Source organism: Momordica charantia, assembly GCF_013281855.1.
Source record: "Momordica charantia cultivar OHB3-1 chromosome 1 unlocalized genomic scaffold, Mcharantia_2.0 BLBB01000001.1, whole genome shotgun sequence".
NCBI lineage: Eukaryota > Viridiplantae > Streptophyta > Magnoliopsida > Cucurbitales > Cucurbitaceae > Momordica > Momordica charantia.
In genome coordinates, this window is record NW_028275157.1 from 232,513 (window position 1) to 253,510 (window position 20,998).

Consider the following 20,998-nt stretch of genomic DNA (forward strand, 5'->3'; position numbering starts at 1 on the left):
TATGTAAATATGCTGTAGCCACTGGATCTAACATTTTTGTTTAAGATGATTTTTTTTTTTATTAACATATGATGAAGTTAAAAGAAAAAATTGTGCTTTAAACGATTAATCTTCAAATTGTTGATTCCTTTGAAACTCTACAAAATTCAAATTCAAAGTTATATAAAAGAAAAACAATTTAATTTAAATTTTTTATGATTTATAGAAAAAAATATATCAGTACAATAATTTATAGAAAAAATATTGCCCATATACAGTGACAATGTAGGAATTGAAAATAAAAGTAAGTTTTGAAATTGATAATAATAATTATAGTGCAGCCAAATGAGCATAGCTCAACGATAATTGACACCTTCCTCCAACCACGAGGTTATGAGTTTGAACCTCCATCCCATAAGGTGAAATTATATATATTAATAGTTCATAGATGCTGAATAGGTGTAGTTTTGTGAACGGTGGTGTGTAAAGTGCTGAAATATATTATCTTGGATTGGACATAGGTGTTTAACTTTGACTTGTCCTTAACCACTCCAAAGTCGCAACCTAACAAAATTTTGTAATTATAACGTGGGCCTATTTGTGAATTGTGACACCCACCCATTTCATTGCCCATCACTTGAGTGACTCTCTTCTTTCTTCCCCTTCTATTTGCAGTTGCAGGTTGCAGGTAAGTTACTTAATCTCTCTGTCTCTCTATTCCATAATTCCACCACTCTTTATTCAACATTAAATACTTTTATTTAGACACTAAATTAACTAAACTAGACGCAGAGCTGACTGGATATGTTTTTTTTTCTTTTATATTAATTCCATAATATTATTTGTGGTAAAGGAAAGTTAATTATTATTCTATTTCTCCCTCTACTCTAAACGAACAGACCTTATTCAAAGTGAAGCTAATCAAAGACATGAGTTTCAGAAGAGTGCTTTACATCTAGTTTCAAGTGGTTTCTGGAAACAAAATTTGGCAGATTTTTAGAGGGAGAGAATGAGACCCGGGGGAAGACTTTTGGAGAGAGAGAGAAATCATTATTTTTTCTTTTTAATTGTCTTATTATTACTTTATTTAATTTCTATTTCTATATTACTAATTAATTTTTATGTTGCTTTAAACTTCTGTGTTATTGCTAACATTTCTATATTGAGCTTAATTCTACCGCAATTTACACTCATCTCTAATTAAGAGATCATAAGTTCAAATCCTTCCACCTCCAGAGATTCTATATAACATTTTCCTTTCTATTTTTCCTCTTTCTTCTTCGATTCATATGGCTAGTGATAGTAAAATTTAAGAGTTCAATTATTAACTTGAGTTGAAATATGTATGTATCTCGTGCATGCTGAAGAAGATATTGTTGGAAAGGTTGATAAGCCCTCACTAAAATTTACCAACTTTAAAGAGAAGAAATTTGACCTCTTATGAAACTCAAGAACACACAAGAGAAAAATATTGTTCTCTTTTCTTTCTTGATTGAAATGCTTCAATTTCCTTTTTCTTGGTTTTAAATGAGGGAAGTGATCCCTTTATATAACATTCAAGAGACACCTCTAAAAGACACAAAATAAATATAGATACATGTATACACACCATTCATGTATCTCAATACATTAACTTACATGGAACTAACAAATCATGTACCTAGGAATTCATGCATGTGTATAGAAATGAATCTACTAGCTTAAATCTAACATCACCCTTAAGCTAGACTTTCATAACTCCAAGCTTCTCCTTCATTTTCAAGAACAAGTCTATCTTCAATGCTTTTGTAAATATACCTGCAACTTGATCTTGTGTCTTGCAATACTTGATGCATACTTCTTCATCTTTGATCAATTCTATGATGAAACGATATTTGGTCTTTATATGTTTACTCCTTCCATGAAAAATTGGATATTCTTCGAAAGAGACATTGATGAGGTATTGTCACAAAACATGATACTCCCTTTTTCTTGAGGACACTTCAATTCATGTAGCACCTTTCTCACCCAAAGTGCTTGACAACTGGCTGTAGATAAAGAGATGTATTCAGCTTCGGTTGTTGACAATGCTACAACATCCTGCTTCTTTGATGCCCATGAAACTGCTCCATAACCAATACTAAACACATATCCAGAAGTGCTTTTATAATCATCCATATTTCCTCCCCAACCACTATCACTATATCCAACAAGAACATTATCCATGTTCTTCTTAATTCCATGATAAATAGTTCCATTGAACATATCGAAGAACTCTTTTTCCAGCTTCCTAAGGACTTCTCTTTGGTGATGCCTTAAATCTACTCAATAAACTGACTGAAAATATATGATCAGGTCTAGTTGTAGTTAAATACATTAAACTTCCAATGAGACTTCTATAGATGGTGGCATCAAAATCTTCACTCTCATCATACTTGCTCAATATCAAACCTACTTCTATAGGAGTACTGGCAGGATAAGCATTCTCCATTTTGAACTTGAACAACAAATCCTTCACATACTTCTTTTAGAAAATATTAATCACAATATCACTTTGCTTAACTTCAATGCCAAGAACGTAATGAAATAAGCCCATTTCATTCATATTAAATTCTTTCTTCGTGCTCTCTTGAACTCTTCAAGCTTCATGTTGAAGTTTCCGAAAATATTAAATCATCGACATATAAACAGATGATCAAGAGAAATTACCATTTTTGTCTTCTTTAGTGTAGAGAGCATGTTCATATGGACATCTTTTGAAATAATTCTTTAGGAAGAAGCTATCAATACGACTATACCAGGCTCTCGGTGTTTGCTTTAGCCCGTACAATACTTTCTTCAATTGACACACCTTATTCTCGTCTCTAATCTTCACAAAATCAGGGGGGTAGCTCAACATATATCTCTTCCTCCAAGTTCCCATTTAGAAAAGTTGACTTGACATCAATTTGATTATTTTCCAGTCATTTTATGCTGCAAGAGCTAGAATCAATTGAGCAGTCTCCAAGCAGATCACAGGTGCAAAAATTTATTCATAATCCACATCATACTTCTGCTTGTACCCTTTTATGACGAGTCTTGCCTTGTATTTATCAACTTCATGATTTTGCTTCAACTTCGTTTGATAGACCCATTTGACTTCAAGAGCTTTTCTATTCTCCAGTAGGTTGACTAACTCTCATGTCTCATTTCTTCTAATTGCATCGATCTCTTGATCAATTGCAACCTTCCATTTTTCATCTTGAATTGCCTTCTCAAAGTATATAGGATCAACATCTGCAAATAAATCAACATGTTCATCTTCAGGTATTCTTCTTGAAGCATTATAGATCTCTTGAATATTCCTCATCTTCCTTGGTGGAGTTGATTCATCACTAGTGGAAAGTGGAGATGAAGGTGAAATTTCTGGTTGAATCTCTTCAAGCTCCGAATCTTGAGCATCTCCTTTGTCATTCATGTCAACAAGTAATGGATTATGATTTCTATTGTTGCATCTCATCTCCAAAATTCTGCTTCATTGAATATGGCATCTTGGCTGATAATAATTTTCTTGCATATAAGATTGAATAATCTATAAGCCTTAGAGCTCTCTCTGTACCCAACGAAAATGCATTTTTTTTTATTTATCATCTAGCTTACCTCTTTTCTCATTAGATACATGAGAAAAGCAATGCAACCAAATACTCTTAAGTGACTAACAGTTGACTATAATCTGCTTCATGCTTCTTGAGGAGTAAGACCTTGAACACTTTTGGTTGAAGCCCGATTTAAGAGATACACAGCACATGTTACTGCATCTTCCCAAAATTCATTTAGAAGATTCTTGGTCTTAAACATACTTTTGCAAGCTCCATTATTGTTTTGTTCTTTCTCTCTGCAACTTTGTTTTGTTGAGGAGTTCTTTGAATAATCTTTTGATGCTTGATTTAATTTTTCTTAAAAAAATCTTCAAAAGCAATATATTCTCCTCTACAATCAGAATGCAACATTTTCAATTTCAAGTTGCTTTCATTTTCAATCATTGCCTTGAATGTTTTGAAATACTCGAAAGTAGAACTTTTTTCTTTTAACAGGTAAATCCATGTCTTCCGACTATAGTCATCAATAAATGTCATAAAATAACGATTACCTCCAAGCGTAGTAGTTCGTATGGATCCATATAAGTCTGTATGGACTAGCTCGAGAGGTTCTGATGCTCTCCAAGAACCTCCTGTTGGAAATGGATTTTTCAATGATGCTTTCCCAAAATACATGCTTCACAAAGTTGATCTTCCCTTTTAATATTTGGCATTCCTCTCACCATATGTTGCTGACACATGTTAGACAAAGTGTCAAAACTCAGGTGCCCATACCGATAGTACCAAAGTCATAAAGTGTCTTGCACTAAAGTCTCAAAACAAAGAAGCTTCTCATAGTACATTTTGATTGGAAATATTTTGTTGTGAGTTATGTGTACCTTCATTATGAGACTTCCATTCTTGGTTCTGATCTCGCATATGCTATCTTTAGAGACAACATCATGTCCCCTTAATAGAAGCTACCCAACACTTAAAAGATTGTGTTTTAATCCTGGAACATAATACACATCAGTGATTCTTTTTGCTTCATTCTTTGTCTTAACGATAATATCTCCTTTTCCATCGACTGTAAGCTTCTTGTTGTCACCAGTCTTCACTTCATTTTGAAGAGATTCATCCAGAGTTACGAAAATATCATTTATTCCTGCCATGTAATTACTGCAACCACTATCAAGATACCATATAGCTTCAGCACTTGTTTCTTGGACATTAGGAAAATAAGGCTTTGATTATCATCTTATTGTTCATGCATTAGATTGGTTTCCACCTGATTAGAATTAGTCTTTTTAGATCAATAGTCTACTTGAAAATGCTCATAGCGTCCATAATTGAAGCATTGTATGTAAGGAAAATCTTCACGACCTCCACCTCTACTTGAACTTCTTCCCCTTCCTCTATTTGAAGAAATTTGATTATCTCTTCTCTCTGACTCAAAACTTTTGAAGTCATTGGCCTTCCATTTCCTTGACCACTACATCCACCTCTTCTTCCACTAAAACTCCCTCTAGAGAAGTCTGCATATGAAAAGCTTCTTCTGAAGGAGTAGAACCAAATCCCTTCAATCTAAGCTCATGAGATTGGAGAGATCCCATCAAGCTATTTATGGAGAGAGTTGACAAATCTTTGGACTATTCAATTGCTACTACAATGTGCTCATATCTTCTGGTCATGCTTCTAAGGATCTTTTCTACCACTATTTGATCTTCAATTACAAGATCTCCATTTGATCTCAATTTATTAACAATAGAGAGAACACAATTGAAAAATTCTTCAATGGTTCCAACTTCTTTATTCTAATGATATCAAATTCAGCTCGAAGTACTTGCAATCTTACCATTCTAACCTTTTCCTTTCCTTCATACAAACTCTACAATTCGTCCTATGCTGCTTTAGCAGTTGGACTCCTTAAATTCTTTCAATGATATTTTCATCTACAGCTTGGTAGATAAAAAAACAATGCCTTTTTGTCTTTTTTTCTAACATCTCTCAACTCGTTGAGTTGTTGTGAAAGACCATCCTCCCCTTCTAGCTCCAAATATCCTCTATCAACAATATCTCAAAGATCTTGAGATCCATAAAGAACCTTCACTTGTTGACTCCAGCATCGTCTATAGTTCTTTCCTTCAAAACGAGGAAGTTGAGACTGCAACATGTTGTCAGATAACATCTTTTGAACTTGGCTCCGATACCACTTTGTTGGAAATGTTGATAAGCCATCACTTTCACTATAAAACTCACCAACTTTGAAGAGAAGAAATTTGTTCTCTTATGAAGCTCAAGAACACACAATAGAAGACTATTGTTCTCTTTTTTTTCTTGATTGAAATACTTCAATTTCCTTCTTCTTGGTTTCAAACGAGGGAAGTGATCCATTTATATAACATCCCAGAGACACCTCTAAAAGACAAAAAATAAATATGGAAACATGTATACACACCATTCATGTATCTCAATACATTAACTTACATGTATCTAATAATTCATGTACTTAGGAATTCATGTGTATAGTACATGTACCTAGGAATTCATGCATGTGTATAGAAATGAATCTACTAGCTTAAATTCTAACCGATATCAAATTATATTTTCTCCTTTGTTGCAGGAGATTTTAAAAGTTTGTTTGGGTGTTTTAGCTGTACAAAACAACAAACCATACAACAATATGCATATGACAAATGTTGATGAGGTGTGTTCATCCATAAAAAAAATGCTCCAAGAACTGCCTCCCCTTGCTGAAGAATGCAACATCCATCGAGTTCCCAGACGACTACTTAAAAGAAACCTTCAAGCCTATATGCCTCAAATCATCTCCATTGGCCCTTTCCACCATGGGCGGCAGGATCTGATGCCCATGGAACAACATAAACTTCGATTTCTCGATCGATATCTACGTCGTACAAATTTCGGAATTGAGGTCACTGTTGGCATTGTCCGGAGTTGGGAGACAACTGCTCGCAATTGCTATGCGGAACCCATAAACATGGATAGTGATGAATTTGTGAAAATGATGCTTGTGGATGGTTGTTTCATAGTGGAGCTTATGATGATGGTTTGTCGCATAGGTTCTGAAACTGAAACCCGGTTTGATCCTTTATTATTTTGTGCTATGATGACAGATTTATATTGTGACTTGATAATGCTGGAGAATCAACTTCCCTTCTTCGTTCTTCAAGGTTTATTCGACCAATTTTCACTTGAAGCTGGTTTGTCCTTTCTGCAACTTACACACATGTTTTACACTCGTGGGCCTTTGATAAAACCACGGACACTTGAGCTTCCTCATGGTGTGATGATCTCCACACACAAAGTAAACCACTTGGTCGATTTCTTAAGCTTCTACTACGCCCCAGCCCCAGCCTCCGTCTCTTTTACTAGTCATTCTTTGGCTATTAGTCGAAAGAAGTGTACGTTTCCCCCAACGGTAACCGAGCTTTGGGAGGCTGGCATCGTCTTCAAGAAAGCAATGCGAGCCAAACACATTATGGACATAAGCTTCAAAGATAGGGTCCTACAAATCCCACCTTTGGAAATTGGTGATGTTTTTGAAACCTATGTGCGTAACCTGATGGCATTTGAGCAATATCACAATGATGGGAAGTATGCAATCCAATATTTCTTGTTTTTGAATGGCTTGATCAGTAGAGAGCAGGACGTGAGTTTACTTGTGAAGGCAAACATCATAACCAACTGTATTGGCGGCAATAACCAAGAAGTCTCAACATTGTTTAATGATCTTTGTAAAGATGTCATCGTTCGGGGCGATTGTAACTGCTTCAATCATATCAATGAAGCTTTACACGAGCATTGTGGAGCACGGTGGAACAAGCGGATGGCTTCACTAAGACGTGATTATTTTAATACGCCATGGGCTTTTATCTCCTTTGTTGCTGCTGCTTTTCTCATTCTCCTCACTTTCCTTCAAACCTTATTCTCTGCTATGTCACTTTCCAAGTAAATTAAAGCCCATGTCTCATATACATTTTCAAGTAAAACCTTAATTCTCTGTTTACTTATTTACTTTATTGCATGGGAGAATCTACTACAATAGTTGTGGAAATTTTCCCACTATCATTGTGCTATTAATTGTATGTATATCTCAGATATGGTTGTTAAATAAATCTGTTTAAAACGATTTTCTTATTCAATAATATTTGATATTTTAGTTTTTGTACATCAACTTTATTTTGTCGTTAAAATTTTTGGAGACATTGTTCTAACTTATTAAGAAGTATTGTTTTGACTCGTTAGGACACCGCTCAAGATCACGAAGATTGGAAGATCGACAATTAAAACAGCTTATTAAGGAGTAACACCTACTATTAGATGCAATTACCAATTGCTCTTCTCCTTTTAATAATCTCCATCGAGACGTTTCCTATATGAGCCTCTTCAAACCGGACTTTTTGCTATTGATCCAATGATTCCTATAAGACGCGGTTAGCAAGAATTAATTATTGGAGATAGGCAAACTTGTAAATCTACGGTAGCCACAAATTGAGATTCCAAAACGAAAAACAAACCACCTCCCAAAACTAATTAATTATACGCATATTTAAAAAAATTAAAATTAAAATTAACTAAGTAACTAGCAATAGGAAACTTAGTCAGAGTGGCAATAACCTAGTGATGTAACTCTCAGAGTTATTCTCGGTGAAAAATTACCTTGGGGAGAGAAGTTTTTTTTTAATGATTTAGCTTGAATAGAAGTGTTACAGGCTTATAAATGGAATATTTGGAGGTTAAACATATTCTGCATTATATCGGGAAATTTATAAGAAAATTTATTGAAGTATTTTGCAATAGTGCAGTAGATGTTGGAGCATCGGAGCTAACACTAAAAGCTGAACAAAGGAAAACGATAAAAGTTCTTTTTACTGTAAAAGTATGAGTAAAAGTAAAAGCTCCTAATTTTCACGGGATTCCGTGCACCCCTTAATTGGTTGTTGCCTAAAATTAAGGAAGGGTATCAATGCTTTTAAGCCCAGCCTCATCATCACAATCCCAAGGAAGGGAGAAAAAATTCTAGAGAGAAATATGGGGAGAAAACCAAGGAGGAAAGGGTAGAAAATATTCTACAAGTTTTTTTTTCCTTAGAGAAAATACCGTCAAGGAGAAGGAACTTGACCATGAAGAAGAAGAAGACAGAGATTGGAAAGAAAGTTGGATGACTTTTATACCATGGCTATTTCGAAAGATTCATGCTATTTTTCCTTCATATCTCATTTCTTCTAAATGGGCTGTAACTTCTATCTTTTCTCCTTTGATTTTACAATGAGTTTGAACTAAACTCATTTTTTGGATTATGAACTTTTACTTTTAAACACCAATTTCTAAGAATTTAAGTTGTTTTGCTTGATTAACAAGTTTGTGCTTCATCCATATGGTTTTGATGATTGATCATCATGCTTGAATTGCTAGTTCTATTAGTTTTTAGAAGAATTTGGTAGGATATGAAAGACTTTAATGTGTACAATATCTATTTTCTAACATAGAGTGTGGGTGCTTAGGGATAAGGCTCATTTAGTACAACTATAAATTGTTCTTACAATTCGTTAATTCAAACGGGAGTTTGGTTAACGTAAAATCTAGGTAATCTGGGAAGATACCAAGTCTGTTTAGCTAGTAGTCTTAGCACTTTAATACTAGATGTTGGGGGTCCAACTGTTCGTGGCCGACCTATTCTGGGAACCCTAAGGAAGCCGACCTAACATGTCGGTGCCAAGTACTTAGAAACGAACCAAACGCCAAAGTCCATTTGTTAGGAGCAAGGGAAGGACCGGTCCGAAACATATACCAGAGGTCGCTAGGAGGAATCCGGAGTGGGCAAGGAAGTACACGGATGGGACGGTTATCTACCCTATTGACCGCTATAAATACACCACACCTCCATGAATCCAAGTACGAAAATTTATCTGAAGATGATCTGTTAAGCTCGATTATCTACTGACTTGGGTGTCGGAGTGGTTTACCTCCTTGCAGGTACCCCAGGAATCGCTCCAAGTGCAGCCGTCCGACCTCCCAGGTCGTCTTCCATGCCTTGGTAGATTTTTGCATCAACAATTGGCCCCGTTTGTGGGAAATGACGTTGTTTCCAGATCGCCTAGCCGCTAGCCATGATGGAAGGTTCTTAAACATCAAGCAATCGAGAGCCGAAAGACCCGAAGGCTCGACCAGGCACATTCCAGTCATCGATAGGTCGGAAACTCAAAACCCGAGTGGACTCCCAGAGGTCGAAGTCTCGACTGCAGGTTGAGGTAGTGTTCAACCCCTAAGAAGAGATGGATGTTATGGGGGCCCAGGTCGCAGTCGTAACTGAGGCCCTGCAAACGGCAGGAATGCCGCTCCCCGACCTGCTTTAGCTCGAAATCCAGCGTGACCCCAGAAGGGGAAAGTCGAAGGCCACCGGTGGAGACCTAGAGAGGTATGTTGGACCGAACCCATCAAAGTTGATCTTGGGGGGAATGACCGACCTCGAGGGCGAGACGACATGTGCACCCACCTTTCTTCACCAAACAGGCAAGACCTCCGCAAGGTCTTAGATAAAAAATACTCGGCGAAAAGAGATGAACGTCCGACGAGGTCAGAGTCAGTCAACAACGAGGATCTGCTACAACAGTTCGAACAACTCCGAAGGGAACTCAAGAAAGACATCCGGAAAGTCTAAGGATAGCCGGTGTCAGACGACGACGAGCCCGACGAGCCGCTTTTCACCCAGGCAATCTTTACTGCACCGATCTCCTCCAAAGGGAAGCTTCGACAAGTAAGATGGGTCAGGCGACCCAGTAGATCCTGGGATACCTATGATTCACTGATGGAGTTTCACGCCTACCCCGACACAATGAAGTGCAGGGCGTTTTCCATGACTCTACAAGGATCAACGAGGAAGTGGTAGCGGCAGTCACTGCCCCACTTCATTTCCTCCTGGAAATAGCTTCGCAAGGCATTCGTAGCCCAGTTTGTAGCTCAGCAAAAGACCCAGCACTCAGCCGAGTACCTACTCACGATAAGGTAAGAGCCAGGGGAGAGCTTGAGAGGCTACGTAAGGAGGTTCCTCGCTGTGCAGATCATAGTATCGTGCAACGAGGAGTTCGCCTCAGGGGGTGTGCCATGAACAGGTGAAATGGTTGCTCGCTAATATACAACATTCGAAGCTCGACCTGCTCACCAAGCACAGCCCCATGCATCGAGACCCAGAGAAGCGCAATCAATCGAAGTTCTGTCACTTCCACAAGGAACACGGTCACGACATCTCCTAAAGGGATACTTCAAGAAGCATATGGGGCGAGCTCCTAGTGAAGGAGGAAATGGGGCAGGCGGTTTAAGAAGAGAGAGGATAGAAAGGGAGAGAACCCAATCTCCCCCAAAGCGGACAGACCGACCTGCCGTAATTAACATGATATTCGGAAGACCAAGTGGTGGCCAATCAGGAAATAAATGCAAGGCTTTGGCCAGAAAAGCCCGCCATGAAGTGTGTGCGAGTTTCACGCAGCTCACTCCCTACCAGATTACATTTTCGAAGGAAGATATGAGGGGCCTGCACAACCCTCATAATGACGTCCTGGTCATCGAAGCCCAGATCGACCACGTGATAGTTAGATGGATACTGATCATTGGAGGCGCTTCGGCTAACATTTTATCATTCTCTAATTAGATTGCTCTAGGTTGGGAGCAAGGTCAGCTCTGACCTAGCCCCACCCCACTAGTCGGTTTTGCAAGAGAACCAGTTAAGCCTGAAGGGTGTATAGGCCTCCCCATAACTTTGGGAGAAGGGGAGTACCAAGTCTCAAAGATAGGTGGAATTTGTGGTGGTCGAAGTCAGGTCAACGTACAACGCAATATTTGGCCGACCTATCATCCACGACCTGCAAGTTGCGCCATCCACACTACATCAAGCAATGAAATACCCAACTCCCAAGGGAGTGGGGATGATACGAGGTGAGCATAAGACCTTGAGGGAATGCTACGTAGTGGCCCTCAAACCAAATTGCAATGAAATCACTGGGGACCCGTGCTCCAAAGAGCCAAGTCACTTGACAAGCAAGGCCACAGAAAGTCCACGGAAGACCTGGAGCTTGTCCCACTACTCGGTTCAGAGAAATGCGCGAACATCGGCACCAAACTGGGGGCCGTCGAGAAGGAATAGCTCGTCCAGTTCCTAAAGAGCAACGTCGACGTGTTCGCCTTGTCGCACGAAGACATGCCCAGGATCAATCCCAGCATCATGGTGCATCGCCTCAATATAGACCTTTTTGTGCGATCTATAAAACAAAAAAGATGGCTCGTAAATGCTGAACAAATAGCAGCTATTGTAGAAGAAGTTCAAAAACTTTTGAAAGTTGAATATATTAAGGAAGTTAATTACCCTGTGTGGCTCTCGAATGTAGTGTTAGTCAAAAAATCAAATGGAAAATGGAGGATGTGAGTGGACTTCACTAACTTAAACAGAGCGTGCCCAAAATATAACTTCCCCCTCCCACGGATCAATCAGCTGGTCGATGCAACGGCAGGTCACGAGCTCTTAAGCTTCATGGACACCTACTCGAGGACCACATCAAAATGCACATCCCCGACCAAGAACATACCTTGGTCATCACCGACCAGGGACTCTACTGCTACAAAGTAATCCCTTTTGGGCTAAAGAATGCTGGAGCAACCTATCAGTGCATGGTCAACCAAATGTTCGTCGACTAGATAGGGCAGAACATGGAAGTATATGTGGATGATATGTTGGTAAAAAGTAAGCAGACGATCTCCCATATAATCGACCTGATGGAAACATTCAAGGTCCTCCGGAAGTACCAAATGAAGCTCAATTCGGAGAAGTGTGCATTTGGGGTCTCCTTTGGTAACTTCCTGGGGTTCATGGTCCATCAACATGGAATAGAGGCAAACCCCAAAGATCCAAGCTATACTAGACACGCAACCACCTCAGAATCTGAAACAGCTCCAATGCCTCAATGGATGGGTTGCTGCACTGAACCACTTTGTGTCGCGATCTACAGATAAGTGCTTTCCATTCTTCAAAGTTCCGCAGAAGAAAGATCACTTTGAGTGGACTTCAGAATGTCAAGTAGCCTTCGACGAGCTCAAGAGTTACTTGAGCTTGGCACCGTTACTGTCAAAACCGCTGCCAGGTGAAGAGCTCATCTTGTACCTCACAGTTTCAGTAAGCTCGGCACTAATAAGACAGGATGATTGCAAGCAAAGCCCTGTATATTACATTAACAAAGCTATGACGAATGCTGAAACCAGGTATCCACAAGTAGAGAAGTTGGCGTTGGCACTAACAATCACAACACGACGTCTCTATCCCTACCAAGCTCACAAGGTAAAGGTCTTCACCAACTTTTCCCTTAAACAGGTCTTCCAGAAGCCTGAAACCTCGGGAAGACTCATGAAGTGGGCTCTCGAGCTGAGTGAGTACGACATAGGCTTCGAGCTAAAAGCCGTGATGAAAGGTCAAGCGGTGGCCGATTTCATCACATAGCTGATAACTCTCCAAAAGAGAGTTATTCTAGTGTTTATTTGGGTGATTTTATGAAAAGAATTGTTAAAGTGTGTCAGTTTTTGGTTCTTAATTAGCCTCGTTGAGATTAGAAAGTGAAATTCAAGCTAAAAGCCCCAGGTCTTGGATACTTTAGCTAAATACTGTGCTAATTGCTCGTATTTCTGGTGTAAATGCACAGGTTTGGAAACATAAGACTAAGCATAAAGGAAGTGCAAAAATCCAAAGAAGAGTGAGTAGGACAATTTCAAGGCAAAGTAGACAAATGCTGGAGCATGGATTCACTGTACAGTAACAATCCAGACACGGGATTTACCGTGTCCGTATAATTCTCAGCTGGGTGCCCTAAAAATGGAACCGAATATAAAAGGGGAATGTTGCCCTAGCCGCCACACACAGATCCTAGAGAAGTACGTTTTTTAGAGTTGAAAAGACAAGAAGAACGATTCTCTCCATTTTTGGGGGAGAAAGCTTACAACAGAAGGAGATATTCCTCTGCAACTTCGAGCTGACAACTTCTTCTTCTTCTTCGGTTTTCTACTGTCTCCCTAAGATGGGTTGTCTTCTTCTCCTACCCATTTTATTTTCTTCGTCATTTATGAGCTAAACCCCATTTCGGGGGAGATTCCCATGTTGTAACTGTTGTAAACTGGACCTCTAACTACAATATTCATTTTCAAATGAAGCTGTATTAATTTCTGATATCTTATTGAGCATTGTTGCTCACTTTGTTCTGTTCGCTAGCTTCTATATTGACCCGGGAGGGCTTATGGTTGCTGACTTGTTTCATTTGGGATTAGTACTTTTCTATAGTATTTTGCAGATTCTAAGGAATGGGGTCCCCTAATCTTGCCTAGAGCTTGTTTTTACTGCTTGGAAACTTAGCAACGGGAGTTATGGGTTTTCATGTTCGGGTGTCTCGAAAGGGAACCAAGTCGAGTTGGGCATTAACGGATGCTTGTTAGTTAGAGGGTAGGTTGATAGGTTTGTGAATACATGTGAGTCTCCCCCACTTTTCCATATCTGTATTCTCCACGTTTTCAAATTCTATGCTGGTTCTTCTGCTTGTTATCAGCTTTACGAAGTGTGTCTGCTGCTGTGATTTGTTTATTGCTTTGTTTATTTTATGTTTACTTGTTCAAGTCACAAAACAACATCTATACTTCTTTATTTTACGCTTTTGGTACCTGTGAACACGGTTTAAATTATCATCCAAAGTCCCTGTGGATTCGACCTTATTTTGTACTACAATCGACATTTCGTGTGTTGGAGGTTGACTACGCACGGCCGACCTGGGTGTGATGAAACCAGAAAAGCCGACCAAAGAGGTCGGCCCTGACAACTTGGACGAATGGAGTGACCACATGATCTCGTCCTTCAGACTAGGGATCAGACCGGTCACTGCCACGAACCACTTGAAGCTCGACATGCTCACCGAGCCCAATTCCATGGGCTGAGACCCTGAGAAGTGCAATAGGTCCAAGTTCTGCCGTTTCCATAAGGATCATGGTCACGACACCTCCAACTGCTACGAGCTGAAGAGGCAGATCAAAGGCCTCATTCATAAGGGATATTTCAAGAAGCAAGTGGGTCGGGCTCCCGTCGGAGGAGGAAATGGAGCAGGTAGCTCGAGAGGAGAAATGGAAGAGAGAGAGGGGATGCAATCTCCCACAAAGCATGCAGATTAACCCGTCGTGATCAACATGATCTTCGGAGGACCAAACAGCAACCACTCTGGAAACAAGTGCAAAACGCTAGCGAGGGAAGCCCACCATGTAGTGTGCACAAGCTACGCGCTGCTCGTCTCCTACCAAAGTTCGTTCTCAGATGAGGGCACGAAAGGCTTTCACAGCCCCCAAAATTACACCTTGGTCATCGAAGCCTAGGTCGACCACGTAATGGTCAAGCACATACTGATCGAAAGAGGTGTCTCTGCTAACATCTTATCATTCTCAACTTACGTCGCTTTAAAATGGGAGTGAGGCCAACTTAGGCCAAGCCCCACCCCCCTTATCGGTTTTGCAGGAGAGCCGGTAAGCCCGGAAGGATGTGTAAATCTCCCATAACCTTGGAGGAAGGAGAACACCAAATCCAGAGGATGGCAGAGTTCGTGATTGTCGAGCCAGGTTAGCGTACAACGTTTGGCCAACCTATCATCCACGACCTACAAGCCGTGTCGTCCATGTTCCATCAAGCGATGAAATACTCGACCCCCAAAGGGGTGGGAATTGTGGAAGGCGAGCAGAGAACTTCAAGGGAATGCTATGCAGTAGTTCTCAAACCTACTTGCAACGCCATCACTGGGGGCCCTGAGCTCCAAGCAAGCAAGCCACTGGACGAGCAAAGTAGTGGCGAGCCCACAGAAGATCTGGAACTTGTCCCGCTGTTCGGCCTAGAGAAGTGCGCGAGCATCGGCACGAAGTTGGAGGCAACCGAGAGAGAAGAGCTCGTCCATTTCTTCAAAAACAACGCTGACGTTTTCGCCTGGTCGCATGAAGACATGCCAGGGATCGACCCCAACGTCATGGTCCATCGTATGAACATAAATCCTTCTGTACGACCTGTAAAACAAAAGAGACGACCTGTAAACGTAGAAAGAAGCACAGCGATTGTAGGAGAAGTCCAAAAACTTTTGAAAGCTGAATATATCATGGAAGTTAACTACCCTGCGTGGCTCTCAAATGTAGTGTTAGTCAAAAAATCAAATGGAAAATGGAGAATGTGCGTGGATTTCACTAACATAAATAGAGCGTGCCTAAAGGATAGCTTCCCTCTTCCATAGATCGACTAGTTGGTCGACGCGACAGCAGGGCATGATCTCTTAAGCTTCATGGACGCCTATTCAGGGTACAACCAAATCAAGATGCACATCCCCGGCCAGGAGCACACCTCGTTTGTCACCGACCAAGGGCTGTATTGTTACAAAGTCATGACCTTCGGACTGAAGATTATGGGGGCGACATAGCAGTGCATGGTCAATAAGATGTTTGCCGACCAGATAGGCCGAAACATGGAGGTGTACGTTGACGATATGCTCGTCAAGAGCAAGAGGACGACCTCCCACGTCGCCGACCTGACAGAGACCTTTGAGGTCCTTCGAAAATACCAAATGAAGCTCAACGTAGAGAAATGCGCGTTTGGGGTCTCTTCCGAGAAATTCCTCGGGTTCATGGTCAACCGACGTGGGATAGAGGCCAACCTTGAAAAAATTCAAGCCGTGCTAGATATACAACCACCTCAGAACTTGAAGCAACTCCAGTGCCTCAACGGAAAGATTGCCTCGCTGAACCGTTTCGTATCATGGTCCACGAACAAATGCTTGCCATTCATCAAGGTGTTGCGCAAGAAAGACGTTTCGAGTGGACTCCTGAATGCCAAGGCGCGTTCGATGAGCTCAAAAGCTACTTGAGCTCGACATCGCTATTATCAAAGCCACTACCAGGCGACGAGCTTGTGTTGTACCTCGCCGTATCCACGAGCGCAGTGAGCTCTACGCTGGTGCCGTAGAGTGATCGCCAAAAAAGCCCGGTGTTTACACAACCAAGGCCATGACAGACGTCGAAACCCGATACCCACAAATGGAGAAACTAGCACTAGCGTTAACTGTTGCAACACGGCACTTTGGACCCTACTTTCAAGCTCACAAGGTCAAGGTCCTTACCGTTTTTCCATTAAAACAGGCCTTTCAGAAGCTCGGGACCTTGGGGAGACTCATGAAGTGGGCTCTAGAGCTAAGCGAGTACGACATAGGCTTTGAGTCAAGGACCAGGATGAGGAGGCAAGTCGTGGCAGACTTCATTACCGAGCTTACCCCGCTCCCGAGCCCAGGGGACGACGACTTAAACCGATGGGTCCTCCACGTTGATGGATCCTCTAACGAAAAAGGATGTGGGGCCGGAGTCCTTCTCCAAGTGCCTAATAGTGATCGGTTCGAGTATGTAGTGAGGTTTAACTTCCTAGCCTCAAACAATGAGGCAGAGTATGAGGCGATAATAGTAGGATTGCACATGGCCGAAGCCATGAGAACCACGCGCTTGGACATACAGCGTGACTCGCAGCTCGTAGTCAACCATATCACCCAAGAGTACGAAGCCAAAGACTGCAGGATGGAGAGATACCTGCATAAGGCGCGTGAACTGCTGTCTCGCCTCCAGGAGTATACCATATAGCGGATTCCTCGAGCAGAAAACGCCAACGCCAACGCTCTGGCAAAGCTTGTATCCTTCTACCCAATCGAGCTACCCAGGTCTGTTTCAGTCGAGATCTTAGACGCTCCATCCGTTCAGGAGCCCGAGGCAGTGAACATCGAGGCAGCCACACCGATCTGGATGGACCATATCAAGGCCTTTCTCAAAGGGGAGGAACTCTCAGAACGGGACGACCTTAGAAAGATGCGGCGCAAAACAGTAGGATACGTATTCCGGGGTGATGTGCTGTACAAGTGCGGATTCTTCCTTCCACTACTAAGATGCCTAGGTCCAGACGAGGCGAACTACGCCCTAAGAAAGATCCACAAAGGAGTATGTGGTAATCATGCCGTGGGCCGATCTCTTGTTGCCAAACTAGTCAGGAAAGGTTACTATTGGCCCACCATGGGGTGCAATGCATGGAGTTCGCTCGGCGATGTTACCGATGCCAAAGGTTCGCCACTACAATACACCAACCACGGAGTTCCTTACGTCGATCTCGGCTCCCTAGCCCTTCACCCAGTGGGGTATCGACCTGATTGGGCCCTTGCCAACCGGAAAGGGCAAAGATCACGAGTTTCGTGTGGACGAACCTCGTTTGCAGGTTCCGCATACCACATGCCATTATATCCGACAATGGCAAGCAATTCCACAATCTCAAGTTCAAAAACTTCTGCACGCGACTCGAGATAAAGTACTTCTGCTCATCCTCAGCCCATCTGCAGGCCAATGGCCAAGTGGAAGCCATCAATAAGATCATCAAGTGCGGCCTAAAGCTAAGTCTGGAAGACTGAAAAGGAAGATGGGTCGAGGAGCTGCCAGAGGTGTTGTGGTCGTATAAGATGACCACTTGAAATTCTATAGGGGAAACCCCATTCACCCTAGCCTTTAGCTCCGAAGCCGTGGTGTCGGTCAAGATCGGCCTCCCTACAGCTCGGACCGAAGCCTTTGATGCTCCATCAAACGATAAGGAACTTCGCCTGAACCTTGACCTCCTCGAAGAAAGAAGGGAGACTTGCCAGCTCGAACTAGCAGAGTATTACGACGAGTAAAGCGGCAATACGACACAAGGGTCAAGCCGCGTCGTTTTCAACCTGGTGACCTTGTACTTCGTAAGATTCTCCAAAAAGAGGGAGCCTTAGAGCCAACCTGGGAGGGCCCATATCAGGTGAAGGGCGAGAGGCGACCTGGAACATACACTCTGACCAACCTCGAAGGGAAACAGCTTCCTCACCCATGGAACGCGCAACACTACGAATCTACTACCGCTGAATATGGCTTAACGAGCTGTATAGGCACGTTATGTAAATCACAAAACATTTAAACACAACTCTTTCATAGCTAATATGAGCTACATTTAAATGGGGGGCCTAGAACGTTCGTTATTTAAGCATCAATGATTGAGTAAGAAAGACAAGCTAGACTAGATGTACAAGTTCAAATGAAGAGGAAAAACAACAAGGCCAAAATGATAAGATAAATACGTCAATGTTTCATTAAAAAATTTACCGAGGAGATGGCCTCGGGCCTTAAGACATGAGATACAATGGAGCAACAGCACAAAGAAATAAGAACGAGGCGACGAAGTCATTTGTCGAGGAGGTCGGATCGAGCAACCTTTCTCCAGAGGATCATTCTCCATGGGGGCCACAGGGGCGAGCTCGTCTAGCCTGTTCATCCCAGCCTGGATGACTTCCTCCGAAGCCATGATCCCGTCGGCAGAAACGGTCCACGACGTGACATAGGCGCGCTTGAGGGGGGTGCAGTCAAGCTTGCCATGATCCTCCTCCAAGTATGCGAGGGCAAACTTGAAGCCATCATCAGCCAACGCCTTGTTGAAATCGACGTAGCTCGGTGTTGTGGGCATGGTTGTCCAAGGTGTGTTACCCATGGCCGCATGTCCAAACGATCCTCACCACTCACTTTACTTTCATGTCTTTAAAGCTTTCTAGTGTATTTTGCTTGTATCGGGTTTTGGGGTTGTAGGTGTAATTTGGCCGAGCGGTTTTGGAACTCGATGTGTATTGGTAAGATATGTAAGCACGCCAAATTTTAAGCTAATCAGAGTTCACACGAGCCTCTGGGTCACCGAGTGACTCCTCTCCACTTTACATGTCTACACCTGCCACACCAAAAATGCCTTATAATGTGCCTTAGAGGGGACCAGGTAGTCATCAAACTTCCCCCCGACCAAGTGTTGTATACTTTCTTGTAATCAAAGCTTTCTTGCATCCAATGTTTACAATGCTTGTTTTAAAGATGTTTTCAACTGTTTTTCTCTCTCACATTTTCCAAAACCAATTTTCTCATAAAACGTGAGTGGAGGCTGGACCATCGACCGAGATTGCCTACGACTTACAATTTTTCGAGGCTGACTTGTTTGTTTGAGCTAGAGCAAGTGCCGCACAATCGCTCGAGCTATGTTAAAATGGTGCGATTGTGACACCCGGCAGCTCCTGGAACTTGGCGTTCAGAAAATCCTCATCCTTCAGCTTGGCGGCTATGGCAGCCTCAGCCCGTTGGAGCTTCTCAAACTCCGCCTCCAGGCCCTGGTTGGCCAACTTCAAGGCGTCGATCTCAGAGTCTGAGCCCGCCAGACGGGCTTGAAGATCACGAATTTCCTCCCCCTTTGCAGTCAGCTCGCCCTTGAGCTCTTCGACCTTCGAGCCAAGGGAGACCGCCTTCTTACTGACCTCCAGCGCCTTGACCCTGGCATCGTTGAGCTCGACCATGGAGTGGTCCCTCTCCTCGGTGGTCCAAGCATGAGCTGTAGTCTCCTTCTCCGCCCCATGGTCGCGACCCAGCAGCTCGACCGCCACGGATGCCGTGGACTTGGACATGAGAGCATGTGCCTGAAAAGAAGAGCGCAATTAGTTAATAATTAGCAAACAAATAAGGCATAGCAAGAAGCAAAATTCACCGTGATCAATGGCGAGTTGCACAGTCTCACAAGTGTCGCCAGAAGGCGAACCAGCCTGCCCGATGACCCGGTTAGAGCTCGTACGCCCTACCTTGCGTGCCAAAACGTTGATGCTCCCGGAGGTAGGGTGGGTCCTAAAGGGTAGCTCGAAGTTACTCACTTCGCCAATCTTTTTGGCTGCAAACAATCTGCCGGAGTCGATGGTCACCGCACATGCAGCCTTCCCCGCCTCGCCAACCGCCTACGAGCTCGAACTCGAACCCTTCTCCACCTTTTTCTTCTTCTTCTTCCTTTTATCTGGGGAAGCGTGAACTGTCTGGAGAGGGGAGGCTTTGATCGCATAGTCGAGGCGCGGGGTGGCCCCATTGGGACCTCATCGTCGTGAACTTCGATGGGCAATGAGCTGCTCCCCACCTCGACGACCCTCCTCTTCCTTTCTAGTAATAACGCAGGCAGCATATCTGCAAGAAGACCTGCAGGCCAGCTCCTAAAAAAAAGCGAAGCAAAGGAGGATGAGGCAGCACACCTTCGGAGTGAACGGGGGAGAGAAGCGGAGCGTGAGATCGTGAAAGACTCGGAGTACGGGGGTTCAGATCGGCCTCCGCGACGACGTGCAAGCCGCAGTCGTACAAGTTATCATCCACGAGAAGAGCTAAGTAATGGCGAGCACCTCGAGACAACTGTGGAATCCTTTGGAGATACTCGAGGGTCAGCTCATCTAGCTTCGGAATAGGTCGGGGGCGAACTACACAGAAAGGAGAGTTAGGCACTGCAAATACACGCGAGCCGATGGCGACTAGGGAAGGGACTTACCTAAACGGCTGAAGCTGCGCGGCACTAGGCAGCTCAG

General features: G+C 42.7%; 1 protein-coding gene across 3 annotated transcripts; it reads left to right on the forward strand.

Annotated features, from left to right (window-relative positions):
- Positions 1-558: 558 nt before the first annotated feature.
- On the forward strand, positions 559-7,707 carry LOC111025435 (UPF0481 protein At3g47200-like). 3 transcript variants are annotated; one of them, XM_088126100.1, is made up of 3 exons: positions 586-667; positions 879-3,423; positions 6,139-7,707. In XM_088126100.1, the coding sequence occupies exons 2-3, from the start codon at positions 3,349-3,351 to the stop codon at positions 7,489-7,491; spliced, it is 1,428 nt and encodes a 475-aa protein (XP_087982226.1). In that variant the 5' UTR covers positions 586-667; positions 879-3,348; the 3' UTR covers positions 7,492-7,707. The 3 variants fall into 3 exon arrangements, with proteins under 3 accessions (XP_022158992.1, XP_087982226.1, XP_022158990.1); XM_022303300.2 differs by lacking the exon at positions 879-3,423 and having other exon boundaries at positions 559-667; XM_022303298.2 differs by lacking the exon at positions 586-667 and having other exon boundaries at positions 674-3,354.
- Positions 7,708-20,998: the final 13,291 nt, after the last annotated feature.